Below are 24,149 nucleotides of genomic sequence, written 5' to 3'. Positions count from 1 at the left end.
TGTTATCTCAAAGATTAGTGGTATAAATATTTTACCATAAACGGTTCTCTCTGCTGTCTGGTCTTGACAGATTAAATATTTGGTTTTAACAACGTTCAAATTATAGAGGAGACTATAAAAGAATACGATGTCAAATCTATAAACGAATTGACCTTGAACTCTTTCTGTTGAAGGGGTTTGAATTTAGAGCCCATCTCCTGAGACATTTTTTTTCTTGGTCAAAATAAAAACATGTTAAGAACATTTTTAGGCTTAAAACTCAAGAAGTTAAGAACATCTTCAAAAAGGCTTAAAAAATTTTGGATGTTCTTATAAAAAAAACTATGCCACTTTTTTTGATACACTAAAGATAAGGATCGCGGTAGAGGAGGTACTACTGTAATGTTAAATCGGTTTCATGTATTTGCAAGTCATAAGAGCAATTTAGTCTCTGAGAGGGTTCCAAAATTGCGCGTAAAATATCAAAAATCGACTCCCTCAAAGGGTCCTAAATTCTCGTAGTTTGGATTTAAAATTTAAAATTTTTGCTGGAGGTCGCTTTGGGTTGCCCTCAACTGCAGCCGAAAACTTACTTATATTCTAAGCCGCTCAAGATTATTATTCCAACAATAGAATACACTCAACGGGGGAAGGAGATACTTAGACACGCATAGGTATGAAAATGGGTCATTGTACACTTTAGGGGGGGGGGGGCTTTTCACTTTCACAAGCTTCAGGTTTGGCCTAAAAACATCGAAAATGCTGAGAATAATGTCACATGTAAGCCCCATTTTCGAACTTCGGCTGCGAAGTTTTGCACCCCTGAGACACTTTTTACAAATAACACCCAAACAATACGTTAGGCTGGAACTTTGTCGAATTCCTCGTTCTTATATACAAAATCTGTACTCCAATAACAGAGAGCTTAGTATGAGCAGTGAGAAAGGGAGTACGTCACTGTCCCGTCTCATCAAGATAAGTGATATCAAGTTTGTCCTATACTGTGTTGCAATGTATCTTTTATAAGAACACTCAAATGAATGGTAAAATGAAAAGACCAACATTCCAAATGCTAAATTTCCAGGCTTTTCAATCATTTGGCTTCAAAATTAGTATATTTTTACCCATCCCATACTATCGCTGTTACGGCTAAATGTTTTTGGCTTCTCTTTAAAATTCTATTTAAGTCCAAAAATAGATTCTAATGATTAAGAAAGAATGCCATTTTTTGAAACTTGACGCCCTTTGGACAATGTTTCCTACAATATATAGATTAGAGATCAAGAAAACAGTTATAAAAGGCCTACTTAAAAAAGTATGTTTTTAAAATTATATGCATGCTATAAGTAGAGTTATGTGTAAAAAGGATGCTGAGGTACCGTTGCTTTATATAAGTCTGTATATTTATGAATGAGAAATTCCGTTCACTACTTTATATAGACAGGAAAACTTTTATGCTTTTTACCGAGCTTTTCTTAGGGTTCTAGAGTTGGTTGCTGGGATACTAGGTTTGCGAAATGACGGGTCAAAGCTCGAAAATCGACTATTTTGGAGAGTAAATTTTCAAAAGATTTGTCCAATTTACGACCTTGAAATGGTAGACTATTTTACAAGTCTTCATCGCCTTCATGTATTGGCAGATTTTTTTTCCAAACAGTTGAGCCAGTTGAGTTTAAATTTCCGTCTTGTAAGTTTTAATGCAATTACACGTTGTTTTTTTTATTAGAACACCTAAAATTTGGCTGAGCCTGGATGTGCTTATTTTTTTAGCAATTTTCAGCCTAAAATGTTTTTAAATGCGTTCTTAATTTTTCAGACTACTCTAAATCAACAATATGATACAAAATAAAGAGCACTTGAATTTGGCAAAATTTGGACAATATTTGACTCTCGACTTTTGAAGATCCACCCCTAAATTCGGTTAAAACTGCTTAAAAAGAGGAAAAAATTGTAGTTTCTTGTCATTTTTTTCCAAACTGAGGCTGGGCATGTTCTTAAGATGTTCTTAATTTTTCGACGAATTTCAGCCTATATGTTCTTATAAACTAGGTTCTAATAAAAAAAAAACGTGTATACTGTTCATCGAAACTGGATTCAGGTTATATTGCGTGATTACGGCGGAAAGTTGGGACATTGCGGTGGAAGCTAGGAGATTATGGTGGAAAGTTGGGAGATTACGGTGGAAGCTGGTGGAAAGTTGGGACGTTACAATGGAATTTTGGAGGTTGTGTTGAATAGTTGAGAGGTTACGGTAGAAACTTTTGAGATCACGACTGAAAATTGGAAAATTACGGCGGAAAGTTGGAAGATTACGGTGGAAAGTTGGGAGAATACAGTAGAAAGTTGGAAATTACAGCGAAAAGTTGAGAGATTACGGCGGAACATTGGGAGATCACGGTGGAAAGTTGGGAGATTACAGTAGCAAGTTGGGAATTTACTAGAAGATACAGAAAAAAGTAATAAAATATTCGGCAATCGTGTGTGATCTATCCCATCTGGCACACATCATACTTTTCAATACCAAATCTTTGTAATTTGATGGTGGTTTCGTTTAAAATGATGGACCCAATTATTTATAAGTCCATCGTTTTTACATACATTCTTTTTGAAGAACAAACAAGTGAACAAAAGTTTGTTCTTATTGCTAGAAGAAATTATTTTAGGCCTTATTATACTACTTAACACTTGCTTCACTTGTTCTTAAATAAAATCAGTTACTCTGAGTTGTTCTTAAAATATTACTTCACATACTTTCGTAGTTCTTATACAATTGTTCTTATAAAGAAGAGCGTATACCTTTACTGCATTTCGATGTTAATTCAATAGGAAAGCAGTAATTACAACCTTAATGCTTTCATTCAAATTTGAAGATAATTAGTGCGACAACTCTTTAGATATTTTTAATGAGAGATGTTCAATCTTATGACAATGGACAGAGAAAAAAATACATTTTAATTTTCTATTTAATGACTTTAAGTTTGCTGTTGTTGTAGGCATGTATGATTGGAAACATCTCGAACAGCTCGAATTTCATTTCTGGATTCTGTTTATTATGTGTGTATGTACTGTAGTAGGATGTGCGGTAGATTTTTGACGTTGTTTTTTGTCGTTTTTGTTTCTTTACATTCAAAGACAAATATGTGAAGTGAGAGTGAGATATATCTCGGATTTTTCTTGTTTTTGTTGTCTGTTTATAGAGTGTTATAAAGTACTGTATGTGTTGTTGTTTTTTTTCTTCTTTTTGGATTTTTTTAGCCTGGATATCGCAGCTCAAAATTTTAGACAAAAACAAAAATTACCTTAACAAACAAAGTTCTAAAAATTATGAAATATCAAAAACTAGACGGTGAAATACAGTAGTTTAACGCCTGGATATCCAGGCCAGGGTTTTTATGAGGTTTTGATCATTCTTTTTTTGAATTAGACGATAATCGTGATTTCTGGGGCTAGATATGAATCATTTTGTGTTTTCTATCGTACACGACTTTTTTATAAGAAACATTAAATTTTGAGTTGAGGCTCAGATGTTCTTCTTTTTTGGCGCTTTGATGCTTATCGACCGCCGGAGGCGGTTTCTTTCATAGTGGTACGCTAATCTCGTTTTGCCTTGGCTCATTACTTCGTCTACCATTTACTTTCGGTTTTTTTAACTAGATTACCCAGGTGTTTCTCTTTTTTTTCTCTGAATGTCTTTTATTCGGAATTGAATAATCGAGACATGAAAAATGACTATATTGTAATCTGTTTTCAATGAATAATCTAAAATGTACTGGAGATGACATGTGGGCGTTAATAATGTGCGCGCGCTCTTTCGCGAGCGTGATGCGTGATGGAAGGCGGTCGTTTCAGTGTGGTTTAGATCCACACTGTGACCTAGTATTTAATTTATTGTTAGGATAATATCGTGGTATAATTATTGGCTTTTGTTTTTCCTTTTTGGCGCTTTAGTTGCTAATTTACGATTCCAAGATCAGCGAAAAATCAGTGAAACCTTAAAATGTTCTTCTTAACTTATTTTTAATAATTTGATGTTTTTGTATATTTTGTTCTTATAAAAAAACATGTATTCTTAAACTATTATTAAAAGGCGAACCTTGTGTAGGGACGTAGGGTTTATCAAAACTATTTTGCTTTCCAGTGGAACTAAAAGTTATATTTTGGAATGGTCCCGGAATAGGGGTTGGAAGTTCAAAGCACAGTCGATTTCATTTCTGAAAAATAAGGTCGTCTTTCTTTCTCTATGAGGTGACTTTTTTTATTTGGATTTTTTTTCCTCCTTCTGTTCTTTTTGGATTTTTCTTTTTGATTGATTAGTGCTTTAATGTTAACGCGGAATTGATTTGCTTTTGTTTTTGGTAGAGAAATTGAAAAGCTCATATACACGCTTTTTTTTATAAGAATTCACTTTATAAGAATATCAATGATGAAATTGGCCAACAAATTAAGAATATGCTAAGAATATCACCATCATGAAATTTGGCAACTGAATCCAAGAATGCCATTTTTAGAGCATTTTCAATTATAGATTGCCAATTAACCCCCCAAGTAAGGCTCATTACTTTCACAAAAATACCATTTCATTCTTTAGACGTATGTACTAAATGTTAAATCTAGTCTGAATTAGGATCCTAACCTAAGACTGCTGTAAGAATATCTTAGGATGATTTTTCTCAGAGAGTTAAGAATATCCATCATGAAATGAAAAAAAACACTATTCTTATAAAATAAAGCTTAACTGTCTTTTTGGAATTTTCTTATAGACTTTTTTTGGAGTTATAAAAACATAGAGTTTGTTTTAGGCGAAAGGAAAGGAAAAAACCACTCTGAGTGGAGATTCTCCAAATATTTTGATAAGAGGCCTAGGAATCTACTTTTATGTTGTTTATATTGCAAGTAAATACTTATTTAAGCGTCTATGGTTCCTTATAAACCAATGTGTTGATAGTATTTGAAAAGTACAGCCATTTCGTTTCCAGATTTATGATGGAATTGTTATGCCAGAGAGAGTGGTATGTTTGCGTGTGTGCTTCTGAACAAAAGATGGTGTTTTTAAACGACATGACTGAATGGTTTAAAACAGTATTTTGAATTGAAAAATAAACACATAAAGGGCACATACATAAATGAATGTAGGTTAAACTTTTGACTTTTGAATCACTTTATAAATCTTAAAAATCTCTAAGAAATTCAATCTTCAAAAAGCTCGTGAATGGTTTAAAAGTCGCCAAAATTTGAATGTTTCTAATCATTATCGTAGCCTTTTGCTTCTTTTGGAGGACAATAGAATTAGAAGAATGGAATTGAAACAATGTGGAATTGAGACAAGCGAACTTCGATTTTGGGGATTGTAAGATTTTGCGTTAATTTTCGGTATTATAAAACCCTGCGTCGATCAGAACCTTTGTTCTTCTATTGTTTTTGATTCTATTGTTCTATTATTTTATATTATTTTTGTTCTATTGCTTGCAATTCTTTTGTTCTATTGTTTCAATTCTATCGTCCTTGAGCCTCTCAACTTAGACATTCCTGTCTCGTAGTCCCGGTGGAACTTCTTCCCAGGTGGGTATGAAAATTTGTATTGAAATCCCAATGGGGATAGAAATTCTATTGTTCTCCGGTCAAAATATCCAGTTGGGATGATTTTGTAGCGCAATTTTTTCCATCGAATATCGAACTGGAATAAAAACAAAGTTAATTTGCCTGTGGGGCTGAAATTGTAGGGTATTTTTTACACTGAAGACGAAATCTTGGCCAAATTTTCCAGTGGGGTGGGGTCTCTTTGGACACAGAGCTGTTTGTACTGTTTAATTCAAGCAGAGTAGTTCGACAATAATAGCCTGTCTGTTTTAGGTACTTATTGTACAGACCAATTAAATTAACAGAAATTCATGCAAAACCTTCATAAAACTATCATCTGAGATTGACAGCATTCTGATATTTGTAAATAGCTAAATTCAAATTTATGTCGTCTTTACTAATTATTGTAGTCTCTCAAAGTTTTTGACCCGCTCTTTTGGTCTTGTCTCGCAAATTTAACATTCAAGTATAGTATCTCTCTAGAGGGAGATTAAATGTCATCATAAAATAGTCTTATCTACGAAATCAGATACAATTTTTTATTACACAATTATCATTTGAAGGGGTTGGACCACAAAGTAATAAGGTTTCGAAACGTTTTTGAAAAATGATCGTGCATTAAAACACGTAGTGAATTTTTTTTATCAATTTCCATTATGAACTATATAATGTGCGTCTGTCCCCTAAAAACTTTGTGGCAGACTTCAACTTTCAAAAAATGAATCCCTTGAAAATAAAATCTCCAAAATAGGATTGAGCCGCACTATGGTGTTTTGGGCTTCGAGCATTTGCCTCTACAATCACTGTTATTTGGCATTTCGCTTAGTGACTAACAATTCGTGTCAAAAATTAGGCTAGGTTGTCTTTTATCACGCCAAAAACAACTACACATCGCCTTCAAAATTTGTTGTCATTTTTATGGAAAGCCCGGGGGGGGGGTACTTAGGCAAATGGAGGGTACGGTATGTGCCGCCCTTAAGGGTACCTTTTTTGGACTTCCATAGTCCCGCTAAGGGTCGGAAAAATCAGAAAATCAAATTCAGTCCCAGTAAGGGTCGGAAAAATAGAAAAATTTCAATTTTTACCGCCTGAAAGATCGAAATTGTGTCAAAATTGGTCAAATTAGTCCCGCTAAGGGTCGTAAAATTCCCAAAATTTTCCTTTGTTTTCTCCTTTTTAGTCCCGGTAAGGGTCCAAAGTTCGAAAGTCGGGCGGCACCCCGCCCCCCGTCAGCTCGCAACCCTAGTACCCCCACCCCCCGATGGAAAGAAAGTTTTTTTTATTTTTTGTCAGATCGTCACATTCACCATGATCCCTTTTAGAGCGGAGCGTGGCATTTGTAGAATGGATGATCTGTTATACTCTTTTTATAAAAACAATTTTATTAAACAATGAGGCTCAAATTCTCCCAAAAATTAAGAACAAATATAGTGCTAAAAGTATTAAAGATTAGGTATAAAGCCTTACAATACCTCAATTTAAGAACAGAATAAGAACGATTTGAAAAGTGCCAAAAAAGTAAGAACAGCCTCCTCAAAGATTTACTGGTTTCTATAAAAAATGTATAATAGAAGACAGTTTTGTGGATTTAGGGGTTGGGGTGTTAGAAAATAATTTCCTACAAGCCCCTACTACTTACACTTACACGTACAAATTGTAACAAAATTGGAAAACTATTCCTTAAATCAGATTGTAACCAATAGCAACAGATGCCACATTTTGTTGATAGCATATTTATTAACTTTTAAAGTAACAATGGAGAAGTGAGAGAGGGAAAAAGAGAGTTGGGAACACGCCAAATATATCTGAAAGGTTCTTCAATTATTTAGAGCGGTTTACATCTATCTTTTAAAAGCTCTTCACTTTTTCTGTCTATCTATCTATATTGAACGTTCATTTTCCATTCTTGATTTTTTTTTTTTTTTTTTTGTAGTCTGAAAGGTGGTTAATTTTTCTCCTGCTCTTCCAAAAATGTTTTTTTGTTGTCGTTTTCTTTTTCCTTTTTATGATGTTACTTTGTTGAAGTCGTATCTGGTTTAAATATCATTGTTGTTAATCGATTTTTGATGATTTTTATTTAGCTTTAAAGTGTTTTCTCTGTACCCTTATTTATATTTTTTCCGTCGCTTTTAAAGGGGTGCTTAGATCACAGCAATATATTGTTTGATAATTTCAGACATTGAAAAGTCAGTGAAAACGCTTCTGGTGACAGATTTTAGCGGTCATCATAATGCTTGATGGAGAAAAATATTTACGTGTCGGCGTGTTGAGGAGTGCTGCTCATATAAAACGATGGAAAATATATTGATGTAGTTTTAGCAGGCCCGGCGGAAGTGGGGAGACTTTAGCCTTCTCATTTTTGAGCAAATGAGATATTTTTCTCAAATTCCTAGCGAATTTTATCTAATTTTGAGCCTTCAGCCTCCCCACTTTTACGGTTGTTCCGCCGGGCCTGTTTAGTAGCCCTGTTAGACTTAATATGTACTACCATCGGTATTCGAAAAAGCGCTGGTCTTAGTATAATAGCCGAAAGTGGAAATTGAATCTCTTATGTAGCATTTGAAGCTCTTTATCCCTTACACGCTTTTTCATAAGAACATCCAAAATTTTTGAAGCCTTCAGATATTCTTAACTTTTTGAGTTTTAAACCTTAAAATTTTCTTAATTTTTAATTTTGCCATTTTTTGAGTAGTTTTGAGTAGTTTTGTGAAATTTCCTAAGAAAATGAGTCCATAAAGAATCCATAAATTAGAGGTGTCCGCCTTTTAGACACTTTTGACTAATTGGCTCAAATTTTTGTATCTCAAGAAGATCGAAATATTAGGTTTGCGTATGTTCATGGTTGTGACACTGACAGAATTGATGCTCGTGGCACGCGGTGTGGGAGGCCTCCAATGTTTAAACATTTCGTCTCAGAAAATTAGTAGATGCATTAACAGTGTTCTCTTTTAATATATAGCAAAGAGGCGCTCCTCTATGCTGACGAAGCAGAATGAACTTCTCAAAATTTGTGCTCACGCGGCACCGAAAAGGGGAGAAATTATTTTTTCTTTTGTCTTAAAAATGCTGTGTAAGCAAATGGTAGGAGAATTGGTCATAAATGATGCTTTTTAAAGGTTTTGTTTTTACATACTGTAAGTGTTCCCGTTTCATATGAAACACATGTTTCATATCAGGACGGTGTCTGCCTATTGTTATATTGTACTGATATAAGCAAAAAATGTTTTTCTTTTCCTCTTTCTGACCAATCTTGCTCCACATCCGTATCAATTCAATATTAAAAAGCCTGTAAATTAAAATTGATGAGTAAGCAAACAATATCACAAAACAAAACCTTTAAATCATACCTTTCGACACTCTTTAAAAGTATACCAAAAACAATGTAGCGATACACAAGGAGATTGCCATCAATTTGACCTCATTTGTAAACAAAGGTTTGTACCAACATTCAAATGCTTCAGAAGAAGAAGAAGAACAAAAATGTTGACCAATTTTCAAACACTGGTCACTCTGGTTGCCGCATTGTGTCTGGTTGGTAATGGACAAATCTCGAAACCAGGTAGACTAAAGTCTGTCTCAAAATAATTTGCAGCTGAGACAAAAAATGGCTGTAACTTTTGATAGAATTTGAATGAAGTTGCGATTTTGTGCTCGTTGAAAAGATATTTGTGAGTGGAATATTATCAAACAAGAAAATTTGAAAAGTAAAGAAAAATGAAAATGAAAAATGCAGAAGAAAAAAATCAACTATCTTGTAGAAATGTGGTATGATTACCATTTTCACAGGAGTGATTCTTCAATCTTTGACCATCATCACTGCAAAAAAAATTTTCGAAAATATTTATTCAATCAAAAGATATCAAACTAAGTTTGTCATTGGTTGATTGATAAAAGGCTGTTTTTTTGTCGTTTTTTACTACTTTATAGAGTCAACCAGCAATAATTTTTGTTTGATATCTTTTGATTGAATGAATATTTTTGAAAAATTTAAATTGAGAAAAATTTGAAAAAAATTGAAAAAAAAAATTCAAATTATTTTGAGACAGACTTTATATCTAACTTTTGATTGTTTTTCCCATTCGTAATAGACCCCCATGTTCTACTGGACGCGTTCGTACCTTAATCGGATTAAAATTCCCGAGATTAGATTTCGCGAACAAAATAAATCGCGAAATTTTCTGGATTTAATTTCGCGAGTTAGAGTTTTGAAAAATTTCTGAATCACACGTATTTTCGCGAGTTTTAATTTTGCGGAAATGGCAACAGTTCGCGAAATCTAACCTCGCGAAAGTTTATCCGATTAAAGTAGTACACAAGGCCTAATTTAACATGTCATTTTCTAAGGCATGCTTTATTTATTGAACCGTTGGAAATATACTTTCAAGGTCGCGATAAAGAAACGAATTTCCAGACAAGTGACGAAGTTTTTACCAATGAAAATGTTCCCTGTTCTAAAAAAATTTATTCGAAATAAGTTTTCTATTTTTAAAATGTAATGGATAATTTGGTTATGTATTGCCAGTAACATCAAAATTACCAAGTTTAAAACAAATAGTTTTCCTTTCAACTTAAGTCTAAAATAGAATTTAAAATGAAAATGTGATTTTAAAGAAAGGAGCAACGACCAAGTAGACCAAGGTGTCAGCTTTATGAACCAAGAGTTCGTTGACTGTTAAAGATTGTCTATAAGTCTTTTGTCTACAAACAGACCGGATACTGTATCTACGAAAATTTGAAGATCCGTTTCCGTTGAGGGTCAACAGAGTGTACTATGCTACATTTTGCATGAAATACACTCTGGTACATAAAACATAAAGTCCTAAATTTCTGCGCTATCCATGTCAAGTATTAGCTTGTTAGACGAAAACTGTTTTTTTATCGCGATAAAAAAACAAAGAAAAAATTTGGTTTGTGGGAAGGCACTGGCTTGTCAAATATCGAATCTAAATTATTTATTGTTTCAGATTCTGGAACTGACGGTGGACCAAGCTCTTTAACCATCATTGATTACGTGTATCGCTACATCAAGCCAGACGACCAGTGTCGGTCGGCCATCTTTTATTTCTGGACACCTCAACCTAACAATGCAAGCACATTCAAAATATTACTTATTATCTCTCAATCTCAACTCAATTTCAACTTGACCAGTTATATTGACTCAAGTTGTTGTCATTTCAACGATTCAAACATCTTTCCTGGCAATGGATACTGTTCTTGCTCAGACCTTGACCTTGTCCATGGATACACAATTCATTTGCAACTGATACAGACAATGCCTGGCCAATCAAAAACCTTAATATCAAACACTTTCACACGCCGATTAAATTTCATAGGTATTTTTTATATCCATGATATCTGTTCTTCGTTCACTTATCAGATAGTTTGAAAAAAGACTGAAAAGACTAATCTTTTTTTGCTGTTCTTGTCCTGAAGCAAGCGTCCGCCATACATATTTATTGAATCGGATCATCGGTTGGGACGAGATGGAGTTTTTACAAGCTCTTATTTGATTTGGTTGACCGTTACCCAGTAATATAACAATTTTGTTACTTTTTTTAAAGAACGCGTCATTTTTATTACTTCAAATGACCAATTATTAAAGTATCTTATAAAAACTCCATCTCATCTGCATCGGTGTGTCGGTATCGGTATCATTGAGGTTTTCCTTTCCTCTAACCACATTATTAAAGTTTTTACAATCTAACAGTTCCTATCCCGTAATAATTATTCCTCCATCATATAAAACATTGCCCAGCTGGCACACAACATTGTTTTAACGTTCATCTAACATTGTGTGGATGTTGTGAACGTTAAATAAACGTCGAAAAAACGTTGTGTACCAACTGGATCTAAATAGTAACACCTATAAACGCCTCTGGTGTAGTAGGTCAAATTCAAACAGCCCACTTCAATTTCTTATTTTTTCTCGTTACTACAGCTCAACGTACTGGAAATATCACGGATTTTACAGCGCATGCTCTAGACACATCAGCCAGTGTTGAAGTGTCATGGACTTTTCTATGGCCTTACAATGCGAGAGGATGTGGAACTCTGTTTAATTTGTTAATGAGGAGTCCGTATGTCTTCTTTGAACATTGTATGGATGATGATAAAAATGATGAGCTAGTCTGCTTCGATGTAGAGGTTTGTTATTTCAATTGCTAAATGCTTTGAATTGAATTTAGACTTGCGACAACAGCCGGTGTCTCCACAAAGACTGCCTTTTCGATAGCTATCTACCCGGAGGTAGAGTAGGGTTCCACTCTTTCTCCCTGGATTGCTCCATCTCTTAATTTCTGAGCATCAACAAGAGAGGCATCAAATACCAGTATGAAGTTTTTTGTATGACCCGGCCAGGTGTTTAACCTTTGTTGACCTTGTATCCGGATGCTCTACTATTTCAAGCTATGGTCTATCAGTTAAACCCTCCCTTCTTTTTGGTTCTTGTAGCCTTAAAAGGGGTATCATTATAACATTTCAGAGATTCGTCTTGGTTTATTTTAGGTTCCGCTTCGATTGGCACGCTGCAAGCCTATTGAAAATAAGGTATCCTTCAATTTTCTTTCCCTCATATTTTTTACTTTCTCTGGTTCGATTAAATTTTCAAGTCTGGTTGGACTGTAAATACTGGTTTTATAAGCTCCTTTTAGTTTTTAGTTGAACAAAGAACATATTATAGCAGGCACGAAGCACCGGGTACGGCAGGTACGGCGGTCGCCGTACCAGATTTTCACAAAAAATCCCGAAATTTTCCTCTTCGTCGGTAAAATCGCCTATATTTCCTCATTCGCCGTACCAGATTTAAAAAGCTTCCGTCGTACCTGTATACGTAATTTTTTTGTAAAACTGTAATTTTTTGCAAACACACCCGAAATCTACGGAAATGTTTAAAATCCATTACCATAGAATGTTGAAATACGTGCGGTATTATACCAGTATGTGAGCTCTAAAGACTTTGGTACAGGGAAAGAAGTCGTTTAAATCTTACTTTCATATCCATTCTTTTTAAGCCGAGACAAAGATGTTCATACACGATCGGTTCATTGAAACTTGGAACACAGTACACATTCAGAATGAAATACACTTTCGGGATAGATTTGTATTCACCTTTTACCAACGAGTCTATTACCACCACGCTTAACGAAGGTAAGTTTGTCAATTTTACGGTGAAGTTTCCATAACTCGAACCTCTATTACTTTAATTTTCTTTATCGCGAACAAGATTGCTGGTTCTTTTAGGTAACAATGTCTTAACCACTCTTTATAACTCGAAATCTATAACCAGAAAATATTTGCATTCCCTGTGGGCCGGGGGAGGGGGCAGTCAGGCAAATTGACCGACGGGTATGTGCGGCGGTTAAGGGTATGTTTTTCAAAATATCAGAAATGCACTGTAAGGGTGGACTTTTGATAAATGCACTGTATGGGTGGAAATTTCAGCAAATCTAAGAAAAATTGCAAATTTTTGCTCAAAAATCTTGATTTTTTTTGCTCTAAAAGAGTTGAAAATTTGAAAAAATGCACTGTAAGGGTATGAATTTCACCGATTTTTTTCTGCACTGTAAGGGTGCAATTCTAAAAGCCATTTTTTTCGCCGCACATACCGTCAGTTGGTAAACCCACTGCCCCCCCCGGGCCTGTTTGAAAGCGAGTCAATCTAATAGGCAAGTGTAGCGTGAAATGAACAACGTCACCATCTATACCACTAAGGGATTCGCGATGACTAAGCGCGTTTCTATATTCAATGATATCATTATCAAGATATACTATATTCATGATATGCACCATTGCAATGTCTTCTACAGACCCAACAGCTGATTGTTTGTAAGTGACGTAAGATCAGTCAATACATCACTTTCAACCAATCAAATGTTGGGTCCGTGGAAGACATTACAATGGTGCATATCATAAATTGTGCTAACTTCCCTACTTTTTACGCAGAAATTTTCGCCGAATTCGAGGTTTTCTCTGAGGCAGAAATTTTACTATCTTTTTTTCTTCCTAGTTTAATAGACTAGAGACGAGACTACTGTTTATATTGATGTACAGAACTTGACAAACACCTGACTGAAACATAGTAAACATCTCAGTAGCCATTATGTTAAAGTTAACTCTTTGTATTTTATCATTTTCAGTTCCGACAATTGCACCATTGGTAAACTGCACAGTGATTGATGGCTTTCCATTCCTAAGATGGGAGGTATGGTCCCAGCTGGCACACAACGTTGTTACAACGTTCATCTAACGTTATATGGACGTTGTGAACATTAGATGAACGTTGAAAAGACGTTATGTGCCAGCTGGGGTATATGATGTTTTGTACAATTTTAAGTACACTTGTTAGCCTATATATCCTTGAGAATTTTATGCCTCTTCTTTCGAGATCTCCGACCCCTTTTCCGATTTTCTCTGGTTTTATGATGGATATAACATTCTGCTTCCTCGATGTAGGGCTGGGGGTTAAATCTTTTTCTTGAATCAATTCTCAGGGGTCCAAGACACGAAAAAAATTGCAATGCACCGGTTAGATTCGGTTAGCCGCCTAAAGTACATATTCACGCTATCTATACTTGTTAATAATTCTCCGGCCTAGAATCTTAGATTTCGCTGGAGTTTATTTTTCATTCGTCAGCCTATCAAAAACAAAGCTAAAACTCTGAGATATAATACTACACCCCTGTCTCACAGCCCCGATGAAACCTTTTCTTACAGTGGGAAAAAAATTTCGATAGAAATCTCATTGGGGATAAAAATTATATTGGTTCCAAGGTTAAGAATCCAGTGGGGATAGTTTTGGAGTGCAATTTCTAAACAATGAATTTTGGGGATGACATCAAAGTCAATTTTCAGTGGGCCGAAATTCTAGGGTATTTTTCCCACCGGGGACGACATTTTTGCAAAATTTTCCAGTGAGGTTGGGGCCCTAGCGGGTCTGTGACACAGGGGTGTAATACTATATTCACCACTTCTTCTAAAGGACTTTGTTTCCTACCTTCAAACCTTCTACGAAACATTACCTAGCAACATATTTTCATCTTTCTCTCTTAGAAACCAAATGAGAAACTGATATATCCATATAATAATTACAAACTGAGTTGGCGCGAAGGACCAGTCGGGCAACAAGGAGATTTGTTCGATAATTCCTTCAGCATCGGAAGAAGCCAATACTTATTGAAAAAAGTTCAAATAGACAGGTGACTATTTTATTTCTTATTTGAGTGAAGGTAGAGAGTCTATCACCATATTTCGCTAACACCCTGCCTGGTAGTGCTTGGGATTCGAACAAAGTCCATTGCGGTGCAAGTCTGTGATCGAAACCTTCCCAGGGTGCTAGAGAAATATTGTGATATACTCTTTACCTTCACTTATATATATATCATTCTCTCTCAATCCGGCTGATAATCGAAGTATCGATTGACGTCAAATGAGCTTAGTAAAGCTCAAATTGCAGATGTAGAACAATAATCTTGTTCAAAATGCTTCAAATATCTTCTTACAATATCTTGTCAATGATTCGTTATCCCTTATAGCAATACCAAAGAAATAATCAGGCACGACGTCATTTTTTTCCATGAGATTTGAGAGGAAAAAATCTCATAATTTCTGAGAAGAAAGCACGAAAATCAAGAAAGAGAAGAAAATCGTTTTATTAGCTTTATTTTCAATTTTCTAACACCCCCGCTTCGCTCGCCGTACCAGATTTAAAGTGCTTCCGTCGTGCCTGGAATAATCAGGTGCCTTGAGATTGGCCTGCAGATTTCTTCTACGATCTTCAAGAAAAGCCTTTATTTTTTGCCAAACTTTATACCCCAAAATCCAGATATGTTATACTATGCTTCAGAAAAATAACAAGAAGCCGAAGCGGCATGAAGGCCCAGCTGACGTGGCAATAACCAAATGTCGTTTGTATTGGGTATATACCTTAAGAGAACCAATGTTTGCGGAATCGTATTTTTGCAATTTTAGGGTTTGAAAGAAAACATAGAATCTTAGAATCCTAATGCACACATTTTCGGCATACAGAGATTGAAATACAGAACATTCAAAAAGTTAAAAAAGTTCGAAAATTGGCTGAATGAAAAAAAACAAAAAAAAACCAGCTGCCCTGGAAGGTCATTAATGATAAATGATACGCAATATATGTATATAATAGATTTACTTTATGTTTTTGTTACTAGTATGAAAGAAAAAATCGGTTTAAATAAATTCACAAACTTCAAATGTCAAATGTCGACCGCCAAAGTTCAGAAATATCAATTTAACGCGTAGCATCATGAAAAACATTCCAAACTTATTCAAATTTACACTCACATGAGCTGCATTTTAGTATCCTTTAATGAGTTACAGCATAAGTTTACTTGGGAAAATTCTCTGTCAGGTTTGAAAAATCCAGCCACCGTCCGTTTAGAGCGATAAATCCAAAATTAACCATTTTCACGGCGTAGCATCATGAAAAACATTCCAAACTTATTCAAATTTACACATGAGCTGCATTTTAGTATCCTTTAATAACTTACAACATAAGTTTACATGGAAAAATTTTCTGTCAGGTTTGAAAAATCCAGCCACCGACCGTTTAGAGAGCGATACCGATAAATAATCCAAAATTGACCATCTTCACGGGTAGCATCATGAAAAACATTCCAAAGTTATTCAAATTTACACATGAGCTGCATTTTCGTATCCTTTAATAACTTACAACATAAGTTTCGTGGAAAAATTCTCTGTCAGGTTTGAAAAATCCAGCCACCGACCGTTTAGAGCGATAAATCCAAAATTGGCCATCTTCACGGGTAGCATCATGAAAAACATTCCAAACTTATTCAAATTTACACATGAGCTGCATTTTAGTATCCTTAAATGACTTACAACATAAGTTGACTTGAAAAAAGTCTCTGTCAAGCTGGAAATATAAAACTCCAACATCCAAATGCTCCACTTGCTCCCTGACTGCCTGACCTGACTCCATCCATCTTGAAAACATTACCGAGTTTATGTATGTGTGTTTTTCAGCGACGGAGACGGTAAGGTTCTAATTTGAGTAGATCCTGACCAGCTGAGGACGACGGTAAATCAGCACTTTTACCGTCCTCGATTTTGCGGGGCGGAATTGCGGGCTTTTCCAAATCACTTCAGTCACTCTACTGTCCTCAAAAGTGCAAATACATAAACTCGCTATTAAAAAATACTTTGCCATAAAGAGAATGAAATTTGACTTTACTACCAATTCAATCCAATATAAGAGTAGGTCAAACATCGTGCGTGTAGGCGAGGCAAAAATTCTAAATCGGCCGCTGGTTTAGCCTGGACTACTGGACTTGTTAATTTTTGTGCGCACAGGCTCCGACAAAGCCAAAATCTTTTCGGTCAGTTGCTTTTTAAAGGCCCACTTGCGCTGCGCGGCTGGGCCAAATATACGTAATGGAAACTTGTACAAGATTAATCTTTATCAATATCTATATCTCTCATTTAGGCTACACCAAGCGGAATTTTACTTGAACATTTGCACAGTGAAAGGTTGCACTAATCGCCAAGATCCATGCCAATTAGCAAGAGCTTCACTTATTCAAGATGGAAACGAAACAGAATCCGAGGGTAAGATACCACGCCCTTACCACACACCTTTCAAACCTATCAAACCATTAAAAGCTGACCTTTTATATTCCTGGACAAAGCCATATCTGCCATCTTTGATTGGAAGTTTATTTTGAAAGTGGTACCCGCAAAGACGACATTGCAATGTTAAAAATTGACGTTTAACGGAGCTACATTATCAAAAATATCTAGCGCTCTCGATACATTTACATAAAGCTCCATACACACCTACCAAAGCCTTAGGGCGTAGGCTGGGTTAGCTTTTAGCAATGGAACTGACGCCGAAATCAAGTATATGTTTCCACTAGATGTCACACAATGTGTGACACAAATGTGTGTTTAGATTTATCTAATTAGTGACATAAAAATTGCCTATATTCTCATTACTAGACCCTGCTTAAAAATCATTCATTCTTTTCTTGTAAACTTGTATTCTCAATCGCTGAAATCATAGTATAAGATAGCCGCGGCTGGAATGATAACATCTGAATTTCTGTTATTCTATCTCAGTCGTATTTGATGACTATTTGTTGATCAAGAAATCAGTAATGTAGCATTTTTAATGGTAAATTTTATTGGTTTGTCATTAATACTCACTTCTCAGTGCGTTTTATTCATTAATGATATGCCCTTGATAATACACTTGCATTATGAAATCATTGTAAAGGAAAGATCAACACTAAGAAATTTAAACAAGCACAAAATGGCTGGGCTGAAAGAACTCAAAAATTAATAAAGTGCCTCGAATGCCTTCACAATATTTCAGTGAAATTATTTTGGAAATCGATGAAAAAGTACATCAAGATAATACTGTGAAAATTTCAAGCCAGCACCTTCGAAATTTATCATTCAAACTGACAGAAAAGTTGTTATCTTGAATATAGTTCTTATAATTTCAATTTTGGCGAAAAACTATTGTTGCCACAAAATAACCGTAAAATATGTCCGAAATTAGTTCTAAGTGTTCTATTGGGTACAGATTCAAAGATATCTAGCAAGAAAAAAATTTTTTGTGAAGGAAAATAAGAGCAAAATTTTAAAAACTATCTACCATAAATAAAATGAGCATCTTGATGTTCTTATAAAGCTCGGAGACAGAGATGGAACAGCAATTAACTGAAAAGGCAATGCGGTAAATATTCCAGCCGCGGCTTTCTTATACTATGTTAAAATTCACGTATCATTTCACTGTATTCGTAATAACAGAAATTGATCTTTTTATCGTTTCAGTGGATGTGACCATGATGGCCATGATTATTGTTGGGGTTATTGTTTTCATAATGTTATCATCACTATCCGTTTATGCTTACAAAAGATTCTTTCGTCGAAATACTCCGAGCACGGTGAGAATGAAACTTTTTATTAAATATTTCCCGTTTTCCAAAAGGGAAATATTTATTAAAACGGGCTTTCTCCATAATTTCCCGTGTCAAAACGCCTTCCGTACGCCCTCTGACTGACGCCCGTTTTTAATTTCACAGCGAAAAATGCACCCAGTGAAGTATAAGTAATGTATCATGATTCGAGTCGACTGATAAACTATATATATATAACATATGTTACAAGTTCCTTACGGATTCTCAAGCCCTAAAACTATTACATGTTAGTAGCAGACCCGACTGACAATTGTTGTGTAGCAGGTTGAAACATGAGTTTTTGCTAGAAAGATGCAGTTTGTTTTCACCAAGTTAAATCTTTAAAATAAATCAAACTGTGTGGGTTTCTTTACTTCCAAACAACCTACCAATAGTTTTGGAACACTCCATGATAAAGGAAGATGGCTGTTCTTGTGGATTGACTTTCTGGTTACCCCATATAAACACGATGTGACATGAAAGTGAAGAGACATGATTTGTTGGTTATTGTTTGATTTCTTGACTTGTATATCTCATGGCAAATGGGATAGCAATTGACTTTCTATGTATTGATTGGCTCTACATATGATACCTCGATACCTCTAACTTTGAACACCTCCAGAATGTTGAAAAAAGCATTTTATGAGATAAGTTTCGATTGTAATTTTCATGGAAATTTTTAAGCGACAGATTTGACTTGGCGTCAGTTTTGTTTGGTTGATAAATCTTTAGCTTCACCATGACCGTGGGATGATTTTCAATAAACTTTTGTTGTTATACACAGTCACTCTTACACATGATGACCTCAGCCATGATTGGTATCAGACAGTCAGAATGTTGGAAATAAAACATTTTACGAGAAATTGTTGATAGAAATTATATTGACTTATTTTTACAATTTTGGTGGTGTGGGTTTTGTTGGTTGCTAATGTCTACACCGTGGGATCCTGTTACGGTATATTGATTGTTGTTTGTTGGAATACACCGTTTAACAGTCTCGCCATCTCCACCGTAGAGGCGGTAGGTAAAAATGCTCACTTTAGTACCGTGAAAAAGGGTAACTTGCATCAGTGGAGGCTAACATGCATATCCCTCAAATGAAAGACCCGGCTGGTCATTAAAATACAAAAATAAATCAAAACAAAAATAGTAGAGTAGAGCTGCCAGCGGAGCTGCGTATGTGTATTTTAATGACCAGCCAGGTCATTCATTTGAGGGCTATGCATGTTAGCCTCCACTGATGCAAGTTACCCTTTCTCACGGTACTGTGGCTGGAAGGTTAGAGAAATTTAAACATTGCCATTTTTTTTCCTTCCTTTAAAGAGAATGTTTTAGATGATTGAACATGATATTAATGACAATTTTATGTATCTCTCCTGAAAATTTCACGAAAATTCATCAAGAGGAAAAGAAGTTATGATTAAAAGGAGTTCTTCACCTACCATTTCTCTGCTGGGTTTTCTTATGAGAACTGGATGTTTACCTACCATTTTTTACGGGGGAGAGTGAAGTTTCTTGTGGTTGCCAAAATCAAAACAATAGAAAATTGTTCATATGCGTGCGCAACTGACACCTGTTAAACGGTGTATTGATTACCAAAAAAAAGAGAACCTTTGGTTGACATCTTTCTCTAGTCTAGTCTTGTAAACCAATGCAGTGTCTGTTTTCAAATCTTGAATTCTCTATACCTACTGAATTTTTAAAATATGCATGATACAGTAATTATGCATGGCTGTATCATTGTTATGCTGGAGTACATAATTATTCAATATGGCTGCCTTTTTAGAAAAAGGTCTACTGTTTACAAGCTATTTAAATGCTTTAAAACTTTGAGCCACATTTTTTTCTTTGTTGCTATTAAAGATAGATTTTTACTTTGTCGTAATGTAAATTTATTGTAAAGTTTTAGTTTTTGAGTTTAGTTCATCTGCAGTAGTATTTTTTCAGTAATCCTTAAATCTTGTGAATAAAGTAACATTTAACCAGACTTATTGCCCTCATTATATTCAAATTTGTATTTTTTTTAGGACTGATAAGTACATATTTTTAAACACCAAATCAAAGCAAACAACATGCCAGTTCTTTCTGGACAAATATATATGTATACTTTATTATGTGTGCTTTTTTATATATGTCAATAATGACCTTCATTTTTAAGGAAATATTTAGTCGCAATTTTGCGATTCTTGTTTTTGTCATTAGCGCGAGTTTAATGTATTCGAGATAAATCGAAGAAGACATGTCTCCAAGTCGCCGTCCACTTTTTTTGATGATGGTAAAACACCAAAATACCGTCGTCTGTTTAGGCGAGCAAAGGCGATTTAGAGCCGTACATCAACTATCGACTTTTTTGCGTCGACTTAACTTACTGTTGCCCTCGACCCTGCAAAAGGCTTGTGTAAAGTTGTAGACGTGACAAAGCTAAGTCGAGATAGACCATACATAATACCATGTTTATGTAATAAATTAATATACATAATGAATAAAAAATACATAAACATGGTATTATCTATGGTCTATCTCGACTTAGCTTTGTCATGTCTACAACTTCACACAAGTCTTCTGTTTAGGGAAATCGGAGCTTTAGCATGAAATCAATGGAGACTGGAAAACCTCCCATGTTAATAATTCTTTATCAGAATGCTAAATTCTTTTGATTGTGAATTCTTACCAAGTTCAGTTCCTGCTAAGCTCTGGCAGAGGTTTAAACCAACAATGTTATGGCTCAATAAATTTGTTTAGAACAGTGAGTTCGACTAACAATTCCTCCTGCATTAATAACACGCATGCGTAATTTGTCGTACTTTTTTAAACCACATGTAATTAATTCCCGTGATAAACAAAGAGGAATGAATTAGTAGGGGTGGTACAGTCAATTTTTCGTTCTTTATGAAATTTGTCGTTCTTTTTGTCTATTTTTAGTAATTCAGGATTCGTTAGATAAACACCCCTCAAAATATTATTCTCTGCTCTTTTTACAGGTTAATTGGCCTACTGAGTATCATGATGGGCGTATCGAACCACGTTTAATATCACCATACATCACAACTACTTATCGAGACAACGATTGGGACTCGTCTTCCCAGCGTTTACCGTCATCACTTTTCGCTAGCCTTAGTACATGCTCGTCAAATATTTCACCACCGAATACAGAGGCTAGTGGTAATTATAGCCCGCATACTGATGTATGTACGCTATCAGAGCTGAACGAAGATGATGTCTTTGTTGATAAATCAAATGCTCATGGAGAGAGGACAGTATGATTATGGTGTTGACCAATTCGAAGTTGGTGTTTTGAAGGAGTTTCAAGGGAGAATCAACGACAACTTGGCTGGATGTGTCAATATTGGTTGATTTGAACCAAAAAGATGTCCAAGGCGACATAAGTTGATGATTACTTCTGATAAGCAATTGCTGTTTTTTAAAAAACTTCAATGAAGATTTTTCAATGCAAAACTGGACTGGGCGTCTTGTTTTTTGGTTTTTGAGACCATTTAATCTGAGTCAAATTGGTGATTAGTTTTGTGACCAATTGCTGCTTTTAAGACGCTTCAAGGAAGACTTTTCAGTGCAAAACTGGACTAGGTGTCTTGTTTTTGGTTTATGAGACCATTTTTATCTGAGCCAAATTGATGATTACCTTTGTGACCAATTAATGTTTTTAAGAAACTTCAAGGAAGATTAACGTAACCAGACTATCATTGGTCAATGACACCATTTTTGTGAGCCAAAAAGGATTTTGCTGTTGATGATTACTTTTGGTGACCGATCGGTGAATGAAGCTTCAATAAAGTGTCAAGCTGGACTAGGTGTCTTGTTTTTGGTTGATGACATCATCTTTTATGTGCAAAAAAAGATTTCTGGCGATAAAGAATCCTCGAAAATTTCACTTGAGTGGGATGAGTAAAAGAGATTCGAACGTTTATTACTTCCATAATGGCAAAAATTACAAAACTTAACATAACTTGAAAAACCTCTATACTGTCGATATATGCTGAAAAAAATTGACCTAATAAATTCGATGGTAGTCTGAAGTAAAAGGAGGTATCTGGACCACGAGTCTCAGTGTAACCTATACTAGAATAACGTCTATTCTAGTCTGAGACTTTTTCGAATATTTTGAGCCCAGGTCCTCGGGCTCCAAACATTCGATCTTTTTAACGCCCCTTTAAAATTTTGAAACTTCTTCAGTGTAGCGAAACTATCTGTCGAAATTGTTTTATAGCACTTTAAAGGCTCCATTTTTAATAAAATCAAGTTAAAGTGGAGCTCGCAAAGAGACAATATTAAATTTGTTGGAAAATTGGTTTTAGGAGAGGTACTCGCTAGCTATTCTCAGGAGTGTCAAAAAAAAATTATGTATATTGAAGTCTTGACATACTAAAAGCAACTAAATTATGTTTGATACGGGACATGTATGTGAAACACTCGAGACTATGAAATTTGAATTTTGTTTATTCCATCAATCATTTTAAGTAATGCATTTTAGATAAAAATGACGTATACATTTCAGGGTTAAACGAATTTTATGCTAAAAATAACGAATTTTATGCTAAAAATTCTGGGTAAAACATTTTGTATATAGGATCATAAGATAACTCCAAAGTAATTAAAATTGTATATTGAAAATTTTTTGTTCTGTTTTACAGTTGATTAGAATTTTGTTTATTTTTTTATAAAATACATTTACTAAAATATTTCAATCAATCTAGCTTATTCCCCGTGTTTATCAGGGTGTTAGTTTGAAGATGATTGGCGGTTTCTTTTCACAGCTCAAAATTAGGAAGTTTCTATGCAATTTAATTTCCTCCCGCGAAATATTCTCCCCTTATTAAGGTAGTTCGGGAAATCATGTCACCTTTGGAAAGCTTGGGAATAGATTTATATCATATTGATCATGCTGGATTTAGGATATTTTTTCCCAAAAAACCCTTTAATATATGGTTGGAGATTGGACAATCGTGGCAATTGCATTGATTCGTAGAATTCAGGTACCGGATAGTGAACATTGAGCACGTCGCTTCCCTCGTCTACTACGAACTAGTTTAATAGCAACGAACCGATAGCGCAGTTGGGAGAGCAATCGCCCGGCAAGCGAGAGTAAGTGGGTTCAATTCCCACTCTATTCGTTACCTTTGAGTACATTAGTGCAGGATCCGTTGATTCATTACCTTTAATATATGAAAATATATATAAGGCCTGAAATAACACACGTTTAGGGGATGAATACAACATCTAAATTTGATGGGAATTTAATTTGGCAGATGGCGAGAAAAATGTAATTTGGCAAAGTCCACAAATTTCTTTTTCCGTCAAATTTTTTTTCCCTTAAAATAATAATTATCACATCTAGGTTTTTTTAAGATTTATACTTTTTTCTTTTGATATAAAGATTTTTTTTTGGTATCATAAATATTACAAGAATTTTCCAAAAGGTTTAGCTTGCGTCATTTTAATTACAATTATACTCCAAGCCTTGTTGTTTGTCAAAAGCGAGAGAGGTATGCAATTGTTTTATCTGGCACCCAGATGCAGAAATTTTCATCAGACGCGCTATTCCTCTGATGGTTGGGAAAATCTTCATCAAGAGGGTTTAAATTACAGAAAATTGAATGACTGCGTCAAGGATTTTTCAGTAAAAGG

General features: G+C 35.0%; 1 protein-coding gene across 1 annotated transcript; it reads left to right on the top strand.

Moving 5' to 3' along the window:
* The first annotated feature begins 8,923 nt into the window (after positions 1–8,923).
* LOC136814237 (uncharacterized) lies at positions 8,924–23,288 on the top strand. The gene is made up of 10 exons (XM_067070751.1): positions 8,924–9,115; positions 10,521–10,889; positions 11,495–11,700; positions 12,061–12,102; positions 12,567–12,702; positions 13,692–13,756; positions 14,605–14,750; positions 17,030–17,151; positions 18,382–18,494; positions 21,488–23,288. Exons 1-10 carry the CDS (start codon positions 9,037–9,039, stop codon positions 21,767–21,769), a joined length of 1,560 nt encoding a protein of 519 aa, XP_066926852.1. The 5' UTR covers positions 8,924–9,036; the 3' UTR covers positions 21,770–23,288.
* Positions 23,289–24,149: the final 861 nt, after the last annotated feature.

The sequence above is a fragment of the Clytia hemisphaerica genome, unplaced genomic scaffold, assembly GCF_902728285.1.
Source record: "Clytia hemisphaerica strain Z4C2 unplaced genomic scaffold, Clytia hemisphaerica genome assembly, whole genome shotgun sequence".
Taxonomy (NCBI): Eukaryota; Metazoa; Cnidaria; class Hydrozoa; order Leptothecata; family Clytiidae; genus Clytia; species Clytia hemisphaerica.
Note: the sequence above shows the minus strand (reverse complement) of the source record. Positions and strands in the feature narration are given on the sequence as shown.

Bases quoted from the DNA above. Each gene is read 5' to 3' on its own strand.
- LOC136814237 (XM_067070751.1), top strand. From the start codon at position 9,037: ATGTTGACCAATTTTCAAACACTGGTCACTCTGGTTGCCGCATTGTGT. The intron at 9,116-10,520 runs GTAGACTAAAGT...TTATTGTTTCAG, and splicing joins TGGACAAATCTCGAAACCAG to ATTCTGGAACTGACGGTGGA. The intron at 12,703-13,691 runs GTAAGTTTGTCA...TATCATTTTCAG, and splicing joins TACCACCACGCTTAACGAAG to TTCCGACAATTGCACCATTG.